This window comes from Denticeps clupeoides, chromosome 15 (assembly GCF_900700375.1).
Source record: "Denticeps clupeoides chromosome 15, fDenClu1.1, whole genome shotgun sequence".
NCBI lineage: Eukaryota > Metazoa > Chordata > Actinopteri > Clupeiformes > Denticipitidae > Denticeps > Denticeps clupeoides.
In genome coordinates, this window is record NC_041721.1 from 16,022,765 (window position 1) to 16,042,958 (window position 20,194).

Below are 20,194 nucleotides of genomic sequence, written 5' to 3' on the forward strand. Positions count from 1 at the left end.
TATGATTGATGTACATTTTCTGTGGTTTGGTTTTCCATGTTAACCAGGTTCAAGTGATACTGGTGATAATTTTTAATGCTTTAGTTAGAATTAGTTAAAATCATTAATGTGATTATTGAGTACGTTTTAGTGTGTCAAAAGCATCATACATGATGTTTTAAGGTATAAATGTGAACTTTGAAGGTTATTTCATTGTAGATACATAGTCACATAGAATTGGGGCATCCCTGTTGATTTCAAAACCCACAAAACAATCCAAAGCTTATAAGAGCAGATCCTATTAACATTACTGACGTCAATTATCAATGTTTGTAGGGTTCTTGGCCTGGGATGGGGTTCAACACCTGCACCCTGATGCAAAGTGAGTAGTCATTTAAAGTGAGGTAAGTGAGTAGTTGGGAGAATTTGGGAAATGTGTGCAAGTAGTAGACTCAGGTCTATTTGCAGACTTCAGAATAGGAGGGGGGTTAACATCTTCACAGGTTCTGTTGAGCTCTGAATATGAAACAGGACGAAGGACTTTTGGAATTGTGTGTTCTTCTGCTGGCTGTAGATCTGATGCATCATTGCTATGGCCATGATCATCCCAAAGATCTACAAAAATTAATAAGGAGTTACAAACAACTCTAGGAGTCACTAAGTCACAAAATTGCTAGACAAGTTTACATATATGAACAATGGCATCTGTTCGGTGTTACATAATGCAATAAAAAAATCTTTGGATATAACTTTATAATAGAGATATCTAGGTTCACACATTAAGGACAAAATAAGACATACCCCCACCGCAGGCAATAAGACAACAATGCTCAACAAGAATGTAACCATTGATAGAACTTCCCATCACCTGTCATGGAGAAACAACACAAAACCCCATAAAACTGCAACAAAACTTGAATATTGAAATTAAAAATATAAATTTCAAGCATTTCAGATTTACAAAGCATATAAAGCATTAAACTGATAAAGGTAAAACGCATGAAGTCACATACATTTTTTTCACACGTTTGAAAACCTCAAAACATAAACTCTTTATTTCAAGGTGATAAAAGTTTTTATTAGCATACACATTCAAAACTGTAGAGCCTAACTGTGGTTTTTGGCCAGAGCTTTGTGGTGCATGGTGCTGGAGAAAGATTTCATTTTTGCTGATCCATGCCAAAAAATGGTTTTCTGGGGGCATCTAGATGACAAGAGGTCTATTTCACATTCAGGGTACAGTGCCCTGTTCAATTTAGTACAATTTAGCAATTCATTTAAAAACTGACAAACACATACATCTTTATTATTCAAATTATTACATTTATCATTGATCATTATCATTTAATTATTTTTATTTCACATACCCACATGCTGATAGTCATCCCACAGCACATAAGTACATAACTCCACATGTGATCATTCATAGTTTTGATGCCTTCAGTGAGAATCAACCAATGGAAAGGGTCATGAAAATAAAGAAAACACTTGAGAAGGTGTGTCCAAACCTTTGGCCTGTACAGTACAATGCCAAATATGCCCAGTAACTATAAAAACAAGAAACCATCCAATGTCACCGACAGGTAAAGGATGTAAACATTAAATTTCAAATGACCATTATGATCATCAGGACAGAAAATGTGCCAGTTACTTTGCACTGAATTTAACCAGCAGCTTGCTATAGTTTTTCCCCCATTTCGTTTAGTTGATATACTCTATGTCTTGGTAGTACTCTATGTCTTTGGAATTCTCATCATCACAGCAGTGATTAAAACAAAAATCTGAATTGACTTTTGGCTGAGGGCCACAGTTCAACCTGAGCCAACTGGGGTGATGCTATTTGGTTTTTTGTTTGTGTTGAATAATGAAGAATTATCTGCGTAAAATGACCAATAAATGGTGAATTGTGAATGCACTGTTGTGTAAGGGAGGTGTTACGTCCTTTGGGCCGTAGAATGGTTTGGGGTGCTCTGTGTTTGTGCGTGTTTCCCTTATAGGCTGTCTGCTGGGTGGAGATTGGGATTATGGTTCCGCCCACCGGTTCACTCGTCAACTGCCAGCCAATCAATGCACAGGACTGGTGGTTAGTGGTGGCTTTGTTGTGTATCTGTATAGTCTCTCCTTTCATGGTGTGTTGTCCCCCTGTGACAGGTGGCAAAGGGGGCAGGCAGATGGTCAAAATCATCAGGAGCAGAAGAGACGGCAGGCAAGGGTAAATCCAAAATCATCGTCAGACAAAGAGTGGGTCGGCGTGAGGCGGAAGGCAACCCAGAAAGAAGACGAGCAGCAAGGGTGAACTACAATGATGAGAGGGCAAGGAGATAGAGGACACCGACCTCTTCCACGTCTACTTACGGGGGCCGTCCTGCTGGCAGGGAGCTGAAACAGGAACAATGACATTTTGTAACATAAAATACATTTTTAGACCTGGTGGTGGTGAAAATATCTGCCCCATGTGGGGTGGTGAAAATATCTGCCCCATGTGAATGTTTGCTTTAAAACAATATCTGTACAGTCTTCCTAACAACAATCAATCAGCATAAAAAGACTCCAAGGAATCGAGCACTTGAACACGTGAGAGCAACTACTGTTACTCACCATGCCAAACACAAAGGAAATCAGCTCAGAAAGAAGATAGTAGAGGCTCAATTTAAGGTCAACTGCCATCTCCAAACAGTGGGGCACCGGTGGCCTAGCGGGTAAGGATGCGGACCCATAATCAGAAGGTTGTCCCGCCAAGGTGCCACTGAGGTGCCACTAAGCAAAGCACCGTCCCCACACACTGCTCCCCGGGCGCCTGTCATGGCTGCCCACTGCTCACTAAGGGTGATGGTTAAATGCAGTTAAATGTGTCACCGTGTGCTGTGCTGCAGTGTTTCACAATGACAATCGCTTCACTTTCACTTTAAGCGATTCACAGTGTCTCCAACTGCTGTGCGTTGCATAATTCCCGAGTACAAGGAGACTAATTCTGTAAGATACCAACCTGGCTGTGGCCTTAAAAGCAAGATATCGAGAACTCTGGAGAGGAAATTAGTCAGAGATGTCAGCAAGGGTCCCCAGACATCTGGCAAAATGCCAAAATGATTGTAGCTGACCTGTCCTCTTCAGGAGTCAATGTTTCAAGGAACACGGTTGTGAAAGTTCTTCATCATGGTGGGCAATAGTCGGCCTCATCACTGATGGGGATGACAGGGAGTACATGGAACTGACAAGGGACTTTGTGGACTGGTGCCAGCAGAACTACCTCCAGATCATCACTGGAAAAACCAAAGAGCTGGTGGTAGACTTCAGCAGGCACAAACATCCTCCACTGCAACCACTGGACATCCAGGGTATGGCCATTGAGGCAGTGGAGAGCTACAAGTACCTTGGTGTTCACCTGAACAATAAACTGGACTGGACTCATAACACGAATGCGCTTTATAAAAAAGGGCAGAGCAGGCTGTACCTGCTGCGGAGGCTCAGGTCTTTTGGAGTACAGGGGCCACTCCTAAAGACTTTCTATGACTCTGTAGTGGCATCAGCCATCTTTCACGGTGTGGTCTGCTGGGGTAGCAGCATCTCCGCTGGGGACAGGAAGAGGCTGAACAGGCTGATCCAGAGGGCCAGCTCTGTTCTAGGATGCCCTCTGGACTTAGTGGAGGTGGTGAGTGACAGGAGAATGGTGGCTAAGCTGTCATCCCTGTTGGACAACATCTCCCACCCCATGCAAGAAACTCTGACAGCACTGAGCAGCTCCTTCAGTGGCAGGCTACTGCACCCACGATGTGGGAAGGAGAGGTTCAGAAGGTCTTTTCTTCCAACCGCTGTCAGACTCTGTAACAAAGACCTAACAGCTGACCACACATACACAGACAAACACGCACACTTTGGCACATTCTGTTAAATTGTTATACTGTTTAACTTGTAAATTTGTACATATATACAGATACATATTTATGTTATTTTTTGTGATGCTTTTACCTTCTGCTTCTGTCCACTTTCTGCCATGACAAGTGCAATTTCCCACTTGTGGGACTAATAAAGGTTTATCTTATCTTATCTTCAGAGCGATAGTCACAGAAGAACCCCTTTACTCAAAGAGTGTCACATCAGAGCTCGACTGAGGTTTGCCTGAAAAGTAAAGATGAGTTTTGGAAGTCTTTGCTATGGTTTGATGAGACTAAACTGGAACTGTCTGGGTACATAGTTGTTTCTTATATGTTTGGCAAAGAAAGGGTGAGGCCTTCAATCCTAAGAACACCGTTGACATGAACGTCATTGTGAAACACACAACAAAATGTGTCCTCTGCTTTTAACCATCACCCTTGGTGAGCAGTGTGTGGGGACAGTGCTTTGCTCAGTGGCACCTCAGTGCCACCTTGTTGGTTTGGGATTCAAACCAGCAACACTCCGATTATGGGTCTGTTTCCTTATCTGCTACGCCACTACTACCCCTTCAACAAATTAAGGCACCGCTGGTGGTGGGAGTATCATGACGTGGGGCTGTAAAAAAGACCATGGGGAGAGAACAGAGTGTAGAAAAACTCTTTCTCCCTCCACACAAAAGTACTGTATTCAACCACTCCAACTTGATGTTCCTTGGCAGAAAGAGGCATGACACAATAGAGGTTAAAAATGAACAGTTTCTAATTTATTAACACCGGTAAATAATTATTGTAGTTACATGTGAATATTGAATGTAAAAAGGTACCAAGGTTACAGAGAAAACAAAAATGAGAAGAAAGAGTAAAGGGGGAGAGAGAGAGAAAGAGGCAGAGCCATGAGAAATAATGAGATGATAGAGCAGGCTCGAAAACCAGAAGATCCGGTTTCGATGGAAAGACAGCTGGGAAAGAAAAAAAAAGTAAACAGTCCTTCCCCACAAGTGAGCAGACCTTAATACCCCTGGCCTACAGGAAGTTGTCACTGGACTACAGGAAGTTGTCACAGACCAATCAGCACCTGTTGTTTCTGATGTCACGCCCCCAGTGCCTCCCATCTGGGGAAGACAAAGAGAGTGGGTGGTCCTGATGGCCGACACTTCACACGTTCACATCTGCACAAGACAAAGAGGGTAGACGGTCCCGACGGCCAACACCTCACACGTTTGGCTTGGCAAAAGGCCGTCCGACAAAGGCATGTGAAACAGAGGTGTTGAATCTTCATGCACAACAATTGGCACAGGAATGTCACATTTCTTCTTGCAGACGGTCACTATGCAAAACAAAAGCATGGTCCTGCAATGCCCAATCTTACAGGGCTGTTTTGCCCCTTCAGGAACATGGAGCCTTGTACAAGCGTATTATGTTGACATTTTAGGGAGAGTATGCAAATCTATGCAAGAAGCTTAGGTCATTGCTGGGTCTTCCAACAAGAAAGTGACCCAAAGCACTTAATCCAACAGTTCCTCAAGGATACCAAAGTCTGATCCTGGGATGGCCGACATAGAACCCCAGTCCTCAAGCCCATATGGAAGTTCTGTGGTGGGTGCTTGAAGTGAATGTCCATAGTGGGAAACCACGCAATTTGGACCAGCTAGAACAGTTTACAAAAGAACAATAGGCTCAAATCCCTCAGGAGACATGTGCCAACCTAGAAAATAACTACTAAGAGATTGGTGTCAATTGTGACTCAGAAAGCGTACACTATTGACTATTAAGGCTAATAATTTTGGATTTCTCATTTTTGCCCTTTCATGTCTAAAAAAATGTAAAAAATATTAAACTTTACGGACATTGTTATTTATAGACTATTTGCTTCCAAAATTACAAATACTTGTTAATGGTCATTTTCATGGAGAAATCCATTTTCATGGAGTGTTGTCTAATTTAATAAGGGGGCCAGTAACTTTGGTCTCAACTATATTTACTCAAATGACTGTGTAGGCCTACATTGTATTTTTTTTCTCTTCTTTGTGCAGTTACCAACATGAAAGTGGAAGATTTTGGAATCCCCCCCTACCCATTTTTAATCAAGCTTTAGGGACTTCTCTGAAATGTCAGCCCACAGAGGAAGAAGTGAGTAACACTCTGAGCCAAGACCTCATTTAAAGCAACAGCAGCACACCCAGATTGTGCACATATCACATGTGATGGTTGATTCAAAGCCATGGCCAAGGTGAACGTGTGCCTGAAATGTTTGCTGTTTATCATCAACGTCCTTTTTGGGGTAAGTTACTAACAGCAAACATTAGAAGCGTTTACTAAAATAAAGTTCAGTTCAGAGGTATGTAGGAAAATTTATACCTAGACTATTAATATTATGTTTTTTTTAACAAGTAATCATTTTACTATCCATTAGATTCATTCACAGGGTTACATATTTTTGGTCGTAATCGGCATTGTCACTCTAGCAATTTGCATTTTTGGAGCCTGTGGATAAATTACAGAGAACAAGTGCTCACTGATTTTGGTAAGAATTTGATCTAAATAAATAGATCAAAAATACAACTAAAAGCATTTGGCAATATTTTTGCCAGTTTTTCCTGTTTCCTATCATTTACACTGACTGTGTTTTTTGGACATTATTAGTTCACTTATACCTCCATCAGAATAGTATGCAGTGCTTTTGGCTTTGCAGGTCAAGGGTCACCATTCAGCAATAATCTTTGATAATGATATTGTTCAAATTTTTTTCATGCAATGTAATTTCTACAGTATTTCTTCAAAGCATATATAGTCTACCCTACAGGCCTAAAAGAAATTCTCTATGGAATCTTGATGAAGATAAAGTCACCCCAATTAATTCATGTTAGATTTCAATGAGATGCAACTCAATCTGTACATGGATCATCTGAAATTGTTATTTTTAGGTGTAATTTTTTATAATGTACAATGCTAATTCAGGAAATTGGCATTTATAATCCAAAATTCAAATATATTATTCTAAGGGATTTCAAGGTTTTGGGGAAAATATTGCTTTTAATATATATAATTGCAAATTGCAGGAGCGGAGTTACATTAATTTCACATCACGTTCATTTAGCAGAATGAACTTTTATCGAACTGGAGACATAAAAGTTGTGCTGAGGTTTTAGCATCTTCACAGGCTCTGCAGTTCTCAGGAGCTGATGGAACTGGATCCCTCGTGATGGGCACCGGTTATCCAGACCTGCTGGACGCTCTGTAGCACGATCACCCCAATGAACAAGAAAACTGATAAATTATTAAATTCATTTGAATGATTGAACAGAGTCCAGAGCGAGAGGATAATTCATGGCACACTGCTTGAGCATTGTTACACCTGCTAACATTTCTGCTAAGAATCCATTAAAATAGTCCAAAATCTCAAATCTCAATAATTACTTATCATTAGGTATTACCAATTAATAAAATGTTTATTTAATGTGCATACTAACACATGCGATAGCACTGGGCAGCAGTTCTGAAGCTCTCTAGGTTCCAATTCGGTTCCATAGGTTCCATCATATATGTGTCATACAATAACTGTAATAGGTGAAAGGATCAGTATTTCTGATGCACCACGTAGTAAAATGTTATTGTAGTCTCATTCATGTCATTCATGTTCATTCCATTCACTGAATATTCTGAAATACTCATTTTCTTGCTGAGTTGCTATTTCTAATTGATTCCTTTTGATCCTTTACAAACTAACAGAGGCACTTGTGTGGGTTTGCTGTGATTTACAGCGGTAGTAAGGTTGCAGCCCATTTGTGCTGGAGAGATCGCTGCATCCTTGACCTTTATGAAACCCAATTAATTTTATTAATGGTTTAATCTTACCACATCTCAACCACCTTCTCTTTGTCAGTCAAAAAGTCAGGAGAGAGTGCACATGAATTCTGATCTCTTTAATGCTCTACAGAACAAATCACCACAGAAACACTCCAAAATCCTGTGGAAAGTCTTCCAAGATGTCTGGAAGCTGTTATAGGGAGGAGCAACTCCAGGACTGTGCATTTGAATGCAATGTCTGAATAGAGTGTAGATTCCTGTCTTGTGTCTCCAGTCCTAGTCAGTTGTCTGTCTTGTTATCCTACAAGTAAATTATCTTATACACTTCCTGTTTGGTGGTTCGTTTTAATTATTTAAACAACCAGGACCTTCTGGAAAATTTAAAACAAAAACTACCATGGATCCACCAAGGATTTTGGTCCTGTGCCATTTAAAGGTGAGGTGGTGTGCACGTCAGGCAACTTTGCAAACATCTTTATTGGTAGAGCTCTAAGGATGATATAACATTTAATTAAATACAAAGAACTACAACATTCAGTTGTATTGAACGCAGTCCATTATTTCATGACCCATTGTCTGGGAACAAATATCTTGGATGTGAAAAATGGTAGAAAACCCAAATGAAGTGAAGTGATTGTCATTGTGAAACACAGCACAGTCCTCTGAGATGATGCCACAAAATATTAAGGATAACTAATTTATTGTTTGGTGTAAGTGCATCCAAATAAAGGATGAAAATAACACATTCCCCAATATGACCCCCATTTTAATAATGAAGATAATGGTTTAGAAGAACTGGGGTGAAAGACCCACCCTGGCAGACTTTAGCCACCAGGGGACACTCTTGAACATTTGATTGATATAGCTACAGTCAATGCTGACCAGAGGACCAGAGTTTATTACACAGGGTGTAAAATGAGAGCTTTTCAGTGTCAGTAAATTCATTCTAATCACCTGATTGATTTCACAGAGACAGAGGATAATTATATGAAATAATTACTAATAAAATTACATGAGCATTTCAGATGCTCTTATGAGGAGACTTAATTTTACACTCTAAAAGCACCACCTTCACCTTCTATTCGGTATGTACCTGCCAGGTACCTGTTTTTTTTTTTGTTTTTTTTTTCCAATTTTGCTTTCCAATTGCATTCCCTGGATCTCATTTTCACCTTGCTGCTCAGCACCCACGTTCAAGTGAAGCAGCTGGTCAGAGCAGAGCAGGAGTGGATATTTTATTTTGTGGCTGATCTGTATAAAACATGCCACTCGAATGACCCGAAATACCGATTCAAATGGGCAACTTTTCGATTATGGGTCCGTGTCCTTATCTGCTAGGCCACCACTGCCCCATAATATGATGCTGCAGAATTAACATAAAAAACTGTAAATAAACAGTTTTTTTTTTACCTGAAATAAATTACAGCCCACAGCGTGAGTTAGGAGGGGCATTTTGCAATCAATATTGTGTAAAGTGTGAGACTAGGTCTGTTGCATAGGATGTCTGGTGTGAACCCACGTTAGATTCATCATTATCTTCCACGAGCAGTCGCTTAAAGATGGACTATTTCTTATATACATTCTTCTCATGGTAAGTTGTTGCCTGCAATCAAATCACAAGTTCCACATTTAAATCTCCTAAATTAATACATGTGTGTGTTGGATCCTAGGTACTGGGGTGTGTTGGTGTTACACGTGAAGTCATTGCTAATAGTGGTGTGGTATGAAAAGAGGATGGCATTTACACGATACATCCACAATTATGTGATTAATAACAATGTTAAAAATCCTACAGGGAGTCTCGGTCAGTTTGGTAGTAGGAACTGTTACTTTTACAGTTTCCATCACTGGAGTCTATGGATAACTGAAAAGTCATGTCTGCATTTCCACTGTAAAAATCAATACTTTTGAACACACCATAGTCATATCTCTTTGAGTAAAGACCCACCTACCTCTGCCACTGGTTTTTACCATGAAGTTTAACTCCACTCAATAATCATTACTTATGCAGTTGTTTTGCCCCTCACCAATGAGAAGAAGTAATCTTTCCTGCACTTGTGGCTGGTCACCACACGTAAATGTCAGTAACGGTAATGCCGTATTGTATCCCGATCACTGCCTATGACCAACAGGCACATTTTCACATTAACATTTATTTTTGCCATCATAAAGTGATTTGTTTCTTCCATAAATGAGATAAACAATATATTTCCAACAACGTAATCGAACACACAGTATAAATTATGTATAATTATAATAAGTGCTCAGAGTGGCTCCTGTGGTCGCAGCTCATACTTTACTCTGTTGCTGTCATTCTGTAGCATGACAGAGGCTGGGGGTCGCTTATGGAGTTTGTGCCACAGAAACAGAGAAGCCACTATGGCAGCAACCTATGACAAAACAGTAAGATAGTAAGATTAATGTGTATAATTATCTTATTTAATATAGTCCCATCCCCAGTTACTACAAGTCACTTTGTAAATAAGCGTCTGGAAAATGATCATAATGTAGTATAATATAAAAGTCATAATCAAAGTGATTAAACCCGAATACCTCCTACCATTATAGTTGCTGATGTAAAAAGCATCCCCTCCTTCATCTGCATTTTGAAGATGAGGTACTCCAGATAGTTTTGACCACAGCTCTATAAAAGAAGATACATTTTAAGCAGAACAGAATTTCGACAATTCAAACGAGATTGAAGGGATAATCTGTGCACATCAGTGTACAGAAATGTGTTTCCAGAGCATCCTGGAATTACCAAATTCAACACATGACCTTTAGGCTCCACGGCAACAGCACGGTTGTTTCCCTGTGGATAAATCCACAGACACAGGTTGAATTTAGAATAATTTTTTACAGTTTTCTTTCAGTGTTTATTATACTATTCATATATATGAATTTTATACATTTTTGGATGCAAGCATGCAGAAAGAATTTTATGCTTAAGACCAATATGGCATTGGAGGAACAGTGATCCCGTTTTTAAGAGCACAAAGCATCTGTAAATTCTCTGTTGTGTTCTACTGTTAGTAATATGGTAAAATACACAAATTTTGCAGTTATTTTCCATTACTGTAGACCATCTGGTCCAGAAGACAAGGCCCAGATGCCCTACAGAACTCCACACCACCTGCCCTGAGATGGCCACATGACCATTTTCTTGTGTTGGGCACCAGTTTGTGTTATCGTCTTGTTCAGTTATTCCCTCCTTTTTAATCATTTCTTTCCTGACTTTCCCCGCTGCCATTTCCTTATCAAGTCATCCAGCTCTTTCCTGGCCTAACAAGGCAAATGGGTTCCCATTTCAAGCCTTTAGAACAGGATGTTTTTCTTTTCTCAGAGCTTGAACACTGATTTCTCTGCAAATGATAATGTCTAAAGTGACATTAAGAGAAGATTAGACATAAAAAGAAATCAAATGACCTAATGTGCTGTATTCTGCAATGTGCTGTATTCAGTCTTGTTTACTAGGAGTAAATCAGTGTCATTAGCATCCTATCTGTATTCATAATCATATCCATGTAATGGTGTCATAGGCATTGTGATTTTCAGGAATAGGAATAGAAACCTACCAAAAAAGGTTCTGCAGGGTATTCTAAGCTCACACATTTCAGTGCCTGGTCCTCATAGTCTGGTGAACAGAAGCAAGAGGGTGGAATTTGGGTCTCCCAGTCAGTATAGCTAATTAACCCACAGCATTTCTCCTGTGAGGAAACCAAAAAAGCACAATATTAGAAACACTCATGTTTCCAGTGTTTTTTGGAAAGTTTTTTTTTTTTTTTTTTAAATGTGTGTATTCTGGGCACCATGGGCAGTGCTACACACTTAGCATGTGGCCTCAGGATCTATCTAAATAAATTGATCAAATGAGAAAGAAACGTGTTCATTATTGGTGTTTTGATAGGTTTGGGAATAAGTAAGGTGTGTGCGTGAGAGCTGTCAATCATCAGGCTCCTGTTTTAAAAACAAAACTAAAGACCATTTTCTGGGTGACAGAAATAATTACTCACCAACAAAAAGGGTAGTTCGTTTATCTTTTAGGTACAGACACTACCAAGTGGTTGTTGTAAATCCTGAGGATGCCTGACTTTATACAAGCGAAAAAGCCAAATGCTCAGCGCCAGTATGAAAGTAGTGCCCCCGACATCTAAAAGGATCAAATGCGTTTCTGACTGACAGCAGAGCGAAAATGATCTGGTCGTTACCGACTCCTGGAGGTCACTGAGCGCCTGCTGAAGATCACTGTCCGTGCTGTGAAGGGGTTTCAACTCTTGGAATTTTCTTTGCATGTCTGGCTCCACCTACATGAGAAGCAATATATATAAATCCACCCCAGATCTGCACGAAGGTTCGGCGGCACAGAATGTTAACCTGGAGACAGGGTACCTGAGGCTGTCCAATAGCGATGGTGATGGCGATCACCAGAACAACGATTAACTCGATGCTCATCAGGACAGCGTACTGCACAGACAGCAAGTTTTATATGAGTCGCATGAATCAACTCGAAAGATCCACTTTCTTCGATCACTGTTGAACATGCATTAGTGTATATAATGTAATAAGAGGGCCTTACTGTACCAGAAGCAGCGGCAGAGTCATCTCTCTGTATGCACTGTAGGCTCCCAGTATGGCCAAAACAATGGTGAGTATCCCGACCACTGTGGTGAATGCCACTCCAGGGCTGGTCGCCACACTTTCTAAAGCCTACCCACAAACATTAACCCACAGCAAAAGAGCAAAATGCATTGAAAAAGTGCTATAAATAGATATCGGACGGCACGAATAACCATTGGAAATTATATGAATCACTAAATACTGGGAGTAGTGGGGTAGAGAGTAGAGCAAAATCTGTTCTGCAATCAGTCTGGGAAACAGTTATGTAACACAAGCTTGAGCTTATTATAGGCCAAATAAGGACAACTCTCCCATTGCACAGGAGTGTAATAATTCCAGTGGGACATGTTCGCTTTGCAGAAGAACTCCCCCCCCCCAAAAAAAAAAAAAAAGATTCTTACCTCAATTTGTATTTTCACACTATTCGCAATTATGCCAAACAAAAACAGCATGATTCCAAATGCCTATAAAAGACACATATAGATGAAAGGAGTTGTGCCTAAAATGATCATTTAATATCAATACATTTTTTGCAGTGTATTTACGCATCAGTTTTATTATCCAAGTTCAGACTAATGCCATCAGTCAAGGTAAAACAACCACTCACCACGAGTAAAACATTGAAAGCGATGCAGAGTCCTCTCAAGAAATTGCTGCCTTTAGCCATCATGGGAGTAAAAACAAGGGTCCCCGGCTGGCTCCTTGATAAATAAGATGATACCAGCCTCTGTGCTCGGAGCCTGGCAGTGGCGGCGCGGATTTGCTGCGTTTAAAGATAGCTCCCGGGGTTTGTTTTGGTTAGAGCAGTGGAAAATGACCAAACTTGGTCGACGGCGTCCGTTACTACCACAGCATACGGAGCCACTCCTGGCCAAAGCAGCACTAGAGACATGTCAAAATAATCGCCTGCCGGTGCTATTGTTTTCGGGGGGGGGAGTCAACACGCCCCATTCAAATGTCAGCGGGACGTGGAGCATCAATAAATAAGAGAGAAGGATTTATAGCACTTTATGAACAAACCCCCCCCCCAAAAAAAAACTCCATCCTTGCCTCCTCCCTCAAATGCACAATCATTCGTGTCATGATTTAATATGAACTCATAAGAGCCTAGACAATTTTCTACTAAAAAGAAAATGAGTGGTTGCATAAACAAAACACAGACCAAATGGAAGAATTTAGAAAAAAATATATATATTTTTTACCCTCTATAACCCTTTGGATCAGTTAAAAGATCAAAGATTGTTGCACAAAGAACTTTCCAGAATACCTTAAAAGTGGTTGAGATACCATGAGGACTCATTTTTCAAGTTACTAAGGTTATTTAGCTTGCCATAAAAACTTTGAGGTTTTTGCTGTACAAAGAATCCAGATTGCGTAATGGCGCTAACTGCCCCATATAAAGATGGTGCCTCTCACCATCTTTATGTGGGGATTTGTCAAGATGAAGTGTCACACGTCAGACCCCACACACACGCTTTATACATATGACTCATGTGTATTTCTTTTTCCATCTGGCATAGTTTTTGGTTTAAATATATATTGTGCCATGCTCAGAAGGTTCAGCAGAGATGACTGAACACAGTTTGTACCTTGAAGTGACACGTTTTTGGTCACCATGCCTGCTGAGACCAATGAAATCAATTATCAGCCTTGGAGAAGAATGGGCAACATCTTCATTAGACCATTTATTGTGGTACAATATTACAACCTATATTTTGTAGCTCCACATTTAAGATATTAAAATTGTTTTACATAGATAAATGCACATTAGCACAATTTAAACAAATATGCATACAATAATTGAAAACACTTCCCTGATATATACAAACAGAATCATATGGCAAAGTTACAGGCTGTGCTCAGCCAGCAGCACCACCACCGGTGGGGCATGGGGAGTGGGGGGAATAAAGCAAGTTTCTAAAAAAAAAAAAAAAAAAAAAATTTTTTAAACCTTCCACAGGCAGAGGACGGTTGGAGGCGTCCTATGCTGCAGTGCTCATCGAGTCCTTTCCTATCTGGCAGTACAGTGTTAAGGAGAAGGCCATTCCAAAAATCTGAAAATAGGCAAAAAAAAACATTACAAATCAGTTCCAAAATTGCTTTTTCAAATGCAGCATGTAGCAAAGAGCTTATATAAAAAGGCACGCTGAATTGGGCTCCAGTTTAGCATTACATTTGGACGTAAAATTGACCCTGGAACCTTACCAGCAGTAACGCAATGGCGAAGGCCACACCCAGCACAATGGTGAGGTGGTTTTTAATGAAGCTAGTCACTGCATTGATACATGGCTGGAGGAGGGAAGACAAAGACACTTCAGTTGGGGCAATCAGTAAAAAGTTTGTTTAACTCCATACAGCAAAATCGGCACCCTGCGAATAGGTACAAATATTATTTATAATTACTTACACAGGAGGAACAAGTATTATGCACCGTTTTATTGACTGCATGTTGCAAGTGGTACAAATGCTTTACATTTTATTAAGTCTAAAAAAAGTACTGCAGTTAAATTGAATTATTCAGAATGACCATATGCTCCTATACTGAAATAGTCATTCTATTGTAATAAAAGAGCTGAGGTTCTAATCTACAGATTAGAGCACTGGACCTTGTGGTAGAAACTGCAGTCAGTTTTATGGTCTCCCTTAAAAACACACAAAGGAAACTGTACTGAATGCCTCATTTCCTGCCTCAGCCCTTAATAAATATGTAAAAATATTCCAAAAATGTTTCATTTGAACACATGCCAATGCTCACCTACTTTTAAAATTCCTAATGTGGATTTATTGTTTGTTCTTGTAAACCATACACCAGTATGTACTGAATCTCAGCATATTGTGGAAAGTTGTAACTGCTTTGAAATTATATTATAAACCAACTACAAGTGATACAAGATGAAGCATTGAAGAACAATATCAATGCCTGACTGCATTACTAAAATATTTTAGTAAAGTTTGGTGGAGGAGGGATAAAGGTGTGGGTGTGTTTTAGAGTCTAGGCAACACCCCTTACTTCATAAACGCTCTGCGGAATGATTGGGTGCAAGGGTCCATAGAAACACTCCAATACGTTGTGAAAAGGCTTCAAAGAAGAGTGTATAAAGCCCATGTATTTGAATGCAAGGTCACCAAAGTCCCTGTTGGAGTGATGAGTATGCTATACACGTTCTCACATGCATATACTTATTTATTCTCATGCCTGATTATTGTGTACAGCCATGCACATGCAGACTTACATCTGTATAGAACAGCTTTTTATTGGTGAAACAAAGTGAGTCACATGTGATACACAGCAGCACAGCACACAGTGATATTTGTCCTCTGCATTTAACCCATCGCCCTGAGTGAGCAGTGGGCAGCAATGGCAGGTGCCTGGGGAGCAGTGTGGGGGGGGGGGTGGTGCTTTGCTCAGAATCACCTCAGTGGATCGGGATTCGAACCAGCAATCTTCTGATTACGGGGCCGCTTCCTTAACCGATCTACTTTTTATTTGTTTATTTTAATTTGGGTTTAAAAGGAACTGAACAGTTGCCCAATTTAGAATATGATGCAAAAAAATGGAACTGAAGCGATCAAGAAACTCCTGTGATGTACTCTTACTTGCATGCATAAAGAATCTTACAAATAATTCATGCCATTGCAGGATGGGTCAGCACCCCTCCCCTCACTTACGGTGGAGTAGACGCTTTTTGAATCAACTGTTGTGCATGCCTGAGACTTGTCTTCACAGTTGCACGAGGGGGGCAACTTGCTGGCCATAGCAGACCAATCAGTTGGGCCATTCACCAACCCACAGCATTTAGCCTGGTATGTAGGGTACAAGGGAGTGAGAGAGATTTAGAAATGCAGGAGGAAAGGCAAAGGGCTATATAAGAAGCTATAGAGAATAAAATATAAAAAGGAAAATAGGAAGCACATGCACCTTCTTCTGAAAGTTTTCCAGGTCTGTATGGATTTCCGGATGCTTGTCCAAAGGCATCAGTTTCTCCAATTTTTGTTTTATCCAGCTTTTGGTCTGTGGGGATTTAAATGGAACAAACATTATTTGATCTGAATGTTTAACAGTGTGGATTTTTTGTTTTGTTTTACCTTGTCTTCCCCAACAGTTCCAAGAATACCAGCAGTCAACAGAAGAGTGAAGATCAGCAGTAAGCCAATGAAGAACTGAGGTGAGAGGATGGGGGGGGGGTATATTAATCTCTTAATGCTACAGATTACAGGTTAACCACAACCACATTTCATTACAAAGATAGTAACTTGTATGCGTGTGTGTTCATATACCAGAAGCAGCATGCACCGGTTCTCCCGAATTGCTCCACAGCAACCAAGAAAGCCAAGTACCATGATGAACACCCCAATGGCAATGAGCAAGTCAATGCCTGGAATGGCAAAGTTGGTGATCTGGTACAGAAAAATAGGTAATGAAATCGGTCATGGGGAAGAAAAATAAAATAAAATATATATCCCCCCCCACCCCCTCGCCATACCTTATTCTGATCCTTGCTCACTTTTAGATAAATGGAAACACCAAGTATAATGCATCCGCTGATCTGAAGTAAAGACACAAAAATTACATCTATATGCCTCTTACACAAACATAGCACATTACTCCACCAGTAGATTTATCAGACACTCTGGACTACAGAGGAGAAAAAAAAAAAATAAAAAAATAAAAAAATTAATAGGGATATATATATATATATATATATATATATATAGGGAAGTACGCAGGCAGAGGGAAAACATTTGCTTTTCAGTGCGTGTTCAATGTGAATTCCACGTTGTTCCAAAAGCTACAAGCCAGTTGGCTTCTCAGAGGCGGTTCGTTACTCCACCCCAGCCAGTAGTGCTGTGCAAGGCTGCGAATGCTGCATGGAAATGTAGGACCCATCCCCACCTAGTGGCAACAAGAACAAAGTGTTGTGGCGATTGTGCTAGACGTAGTCAATAATTGAACACGCGCTCATCAGGCAGAGGTGCAACATGAGGCGCAGCATGAAATATTTAACTGTCTGGCAGTTGGCCAGGCTCAAGACAAAAGGCAACGTGCTTATGGGTGATTAGGTAATTATGGACAAACATTGTTGAGGAGGAATAAAAAAAAAAAAAAAAAAAACACACAAAGTGTCTCAAAAGCTAGATGCAGGCCTTCCCAGTCATAGATCCAGATCAACCATGAATATGGCGGCGGCAGCCTGACACTCTGGATTCCTGTGCTGTTAAGTCACACTACGTGCTGCTCGACACGTTAAATACGAGTTTTAAAAAGACACCAGAAAAACTCATACAAGATATCAGGACAATGGAATGAGTCGTGACCTTTTGGGCAGCGGGTTCGTGTCTACAAGCAGAAAGGGAACATGACGTTTCTTAAGACACGGCCAGGACACATGGAGATGGGTGATAAAGCACAACCAGGCCTGATATGCAATCATGAATAAATGTCTACTGTAAATGGGGACGTTTCTGCATCACAGTTGAGAGCTCGCAACACAGGAAGTGGATTCTACACAGTCGTGAAGCCTGTAATAAGGAAGGAGCTCAGTCTGTGGATGAGAAGAGGAGCCGCTAACTTCATTAATGCAAGTTCTGGACGGTTGTAATGTCAGGTCATTAGTGGTGCATAATGGTCCGTCTCAGCCTCCACTCTGTTGTGAGTGGTGCAGAGTGGAGGGAGTGGGGTGGAGTGCTGGTAAACACCATCATCTGTATCGAATGGATGGAGCTTGGCTGAGGTGGAAGATTATTGCTGTCGCTTTGAAATCTGAAGCCGGAATGAGCATCAGCATATGCAGAAAACACCCATGATCACGAGGGGATGTGGAGGCTTTAAAAGCAACTACAAGGTCTAAATGGGTGAGGAGGTCCATGGTCCCATGCAGAATTAGAGCTGTGGGTAGAGGTGGGGTGGTGATTGGTCATAATGTGATATACTATTATTAATGAGGACATGAAAGTGTAATGAGTGATGTGTTTACTATTGCATTGCATGGCAGTAGTGGACAATCTCTCATGACACCGGTCACAATGCTCCATAACTATTATTGCATTCATTTGTGTACTATAATATAAAAAATAAAAAAAAATGCTTTTTACTAATTTTCTACATATGCAATTGATCAATAAATGAAAAATAAAATGAAACTGAATTCTGACCATTCAATAGGGTGTGTATATGTAAATTATAATATAAGCGAGTCATATTTTTTTTAATCATTGTTAATCATTGGGGGGGGGGGGGGGGGGGGGGGGGGGTGATAAAACGCTCCACTGCACTTCCAACGGCATTAAGCTTATTTGATCTTGCAAAGTTTACATAAGAATATTTTCCCTTCTATTTGAATGAGTGTTGCCATCGTCTGCGTGACTCACTTCCTGTCGACAGTCTCTATGGAGACCACCAATCTACTGAAACCGATGGCCACACCCACTTGTTGGCTCTAAAGAGAAGCTAAAACATAAAACCTTGCTTATTGTAAATATGTTTGTTTACAAGCGTTGAGTGATTTTTTCCTCCATCCATTACCAGTGTAGTCCAAGCGGCTACAGTTTCCACTGTAACAGCAAATATAATTAAATTACCATTGATCGTCATAAAAGGTGGGGAGGGGGGGGGCGCAGGTCTAACGTTGGACCAGAAAAGAGAAACAGACTCTCCCCATCACACCATAGGCGTGGCCTGGAACAGTGTACTGCAACAGTACATTTCTGGAGCACTTAAAAAGCGTAATCCACCAATGGCAAAACTAATTTGTGACGCAAAATACTTACCTCACAATAAATAATTAAATAAGGGATATTAAGAGTCATTAAAAGAATACATTTATGGTTTTCATTTTGCTTTTTTTATACAAAATCTAAGAACAAAAGCACTGAAAAATAAAAAGCCAGAATATAAATGAATAAAATCACCTACCCAGAACAGCAAGTTGAACAAGAACAGCAGGTATTTAATGCATTTGTTTACTGCCATGTTGCGTCTCTGGCCTGGAGTAGGTGCAGCAGATGGTGGGGTGAAGCTCTCTCCCTCTCACAGGTGTCCTTCAGCGCCCAAGCGGACTCTCCCAAAGGGACTTCCAACAGTACGATGGCTAGTCTGCTGCTTTGTTCCCCTCTGCTCCTCTCTTTTCAAGCAAGTGGGTGTGGTCGTAGGGCTGGGGAGGGGCTCCGCTGACTCCAGATCAGTGCTGCAAACTGAATTCAGTAATGCTGATGCACTGACTGACGTTCGTCATTCACCCAGATGAGCTTGAAATGTAATTGAAATCTCCTGATCTCTTAAAACAGCCTGGTGATTTTATTGATTGAGGAGCAGCTCGTCAGCTGACATTAATTGCCACACCCCCCGAGCAGAAAGCAAAAACAGTAAATGGTTGTAGGCTTGCTCATCCTCGTCCTTATCTAAATCAGCCTAAATAAGCTTCTCCAGGTTCTTCAGGTTAGTTTAAAACTGAACAATTGTGATAACAGGAGACTGACCAACCAGCACTGAAGTGAAATCCTGTTCTTTTCATTAAAAAGCTGGTCTACAAATCCTGTCCAAGCTGAAAGTGCCCCCTGATGCCTGATGGAAATGATCTAGTCACCTTTATGCCCAGAGAATGTCTCTGTAATGTGGAAATGTTTCTTATTTCTGCTTTTCAAAATTGGCATCAGATTGCTCTTGCTTATGGTCATAATGATTAACAATCTCATCTTTTCTCTATAAGTACATAAGCATTGCTCAGGCATGTTTGAAGATCTGAACAATCCATCTATCATCAGTGTAGGGCCTGGTCATGTGATATCAGAAGTTAACTTATCCCGATTCGAATCCCGATCTGCCAAGGTGCCACTGAGGTGCCACTGAACAAAGCACCGTCCCCACACACTGCTCCCCGGGTGCCTGTCATGGCTGCCCACTGCTCACCAAGGGTGATGGT

The 20,194-nt window shown here is 40.6% G+C and overlaps 2 protein-coding genes across 2 annotated transcripts; both read right to left on the reverse strand.

Moving 5' to 3' along the window:
* Positions 1–9,795: 9,795 nt before the first annotated feature.
* On the reverse strand, positions 9,796–13,176 carry LOC114765093 (CD63 antigen-like). The gene is made up of 9 exons (XM_028955168.1): positions 12,883–13,176; positions 12,677–12,739; positions 12,240–12,365; positions 12,048–12,122; positions 11,867–11,962; positions 11,234–11,365; positions 10,420–10,470; positions 10,219–10,302; positions 9,796–10,048 (listed from the first exon to the last, which is right to left on the reverse strand). Exons 1-9 carry the CDS (start codon positions 12,943–12,945, stop codon positions 9,923–9,925), a joined length of 816 nt encoding a protein of 271 aa, XP_028811001.1. The 5' UTR covers positions 12,946–13,176; the 3' UTR covers positions 9,796–9,922.
* A 771-nt stretch (positions 13,177–13,947) lies between these two features.
* LOC114765148 (tetraspanin-8-like) lies at positions 13,948–19,532 on the reverse strand. Its single transcript, XM_028955233.1, has 8 exons — positions 19,189–19,532; positions 16,760–16,822; positions 16,554–16,673; positions 16,362–16,436; positions 16,195–16,287; positions 15,945–16,076; positions 14,481–14,564; positions 13,948–14,329 (listed from the first exon to the last, which is right to left on the reverse strand). Exons 1-8 carry the CDS (start codon positions 19,243–19,245, stop codon positions 14,258–14,260), a joined length of 696 nt encoding a protein of 231 aa, XP_028811066.1. The 5' UTR covers positions 19,246–19,532; the 3' UTR covers positions 13,948–14,257.
* Between the last annotated feature and the right edge of the window lie 662 nt (positions 19,533–20,194).

Coding starts and splice junctions, on each gene's coding strand:
- LOC114765093 (XM_028955168.1), bottom strand. CDS start 12,945: ATGATGGCTAAAGGCAGCAATTTCTTGAGAGGACTCTGCATCGCTTTC. Junction 12,123..12,239: donor TGACTCTGCCGCTGCTTCTG/GTACAGTAAGGC, acceptor CTGTCTGTGCAG/TACGCTGTCCTGATGAGCAT. Junction 11,963..12,047: donor TCGCTATTGGACAGCCTCAG/GTACCCTGTCTC, acceptor CTTCTCATGTAG/GTGGAGCCAGACATGCAAAG.
- LOC114765148 (XM_028955233.1), bottom strand. CDS start 19,245: ATGGCAGTAAACAAATGCATTAAATACCTGCTGTTCTTGTTCAACTTG. Junction 16,674..16,759: donor TGAGCAAGGATCAGAATAAG/GTATGGCGAGGG, acceptor TTTCTGTACCAG/ATCACCAACTTTGCCATTCC. Junction 16,437..16,553: donor ACCGGTGCATGCTGCTTCTG/GTATATGAACAC, acceptor CTCTCACCTCAG/TTCTTCATTGGCTTACTGCT.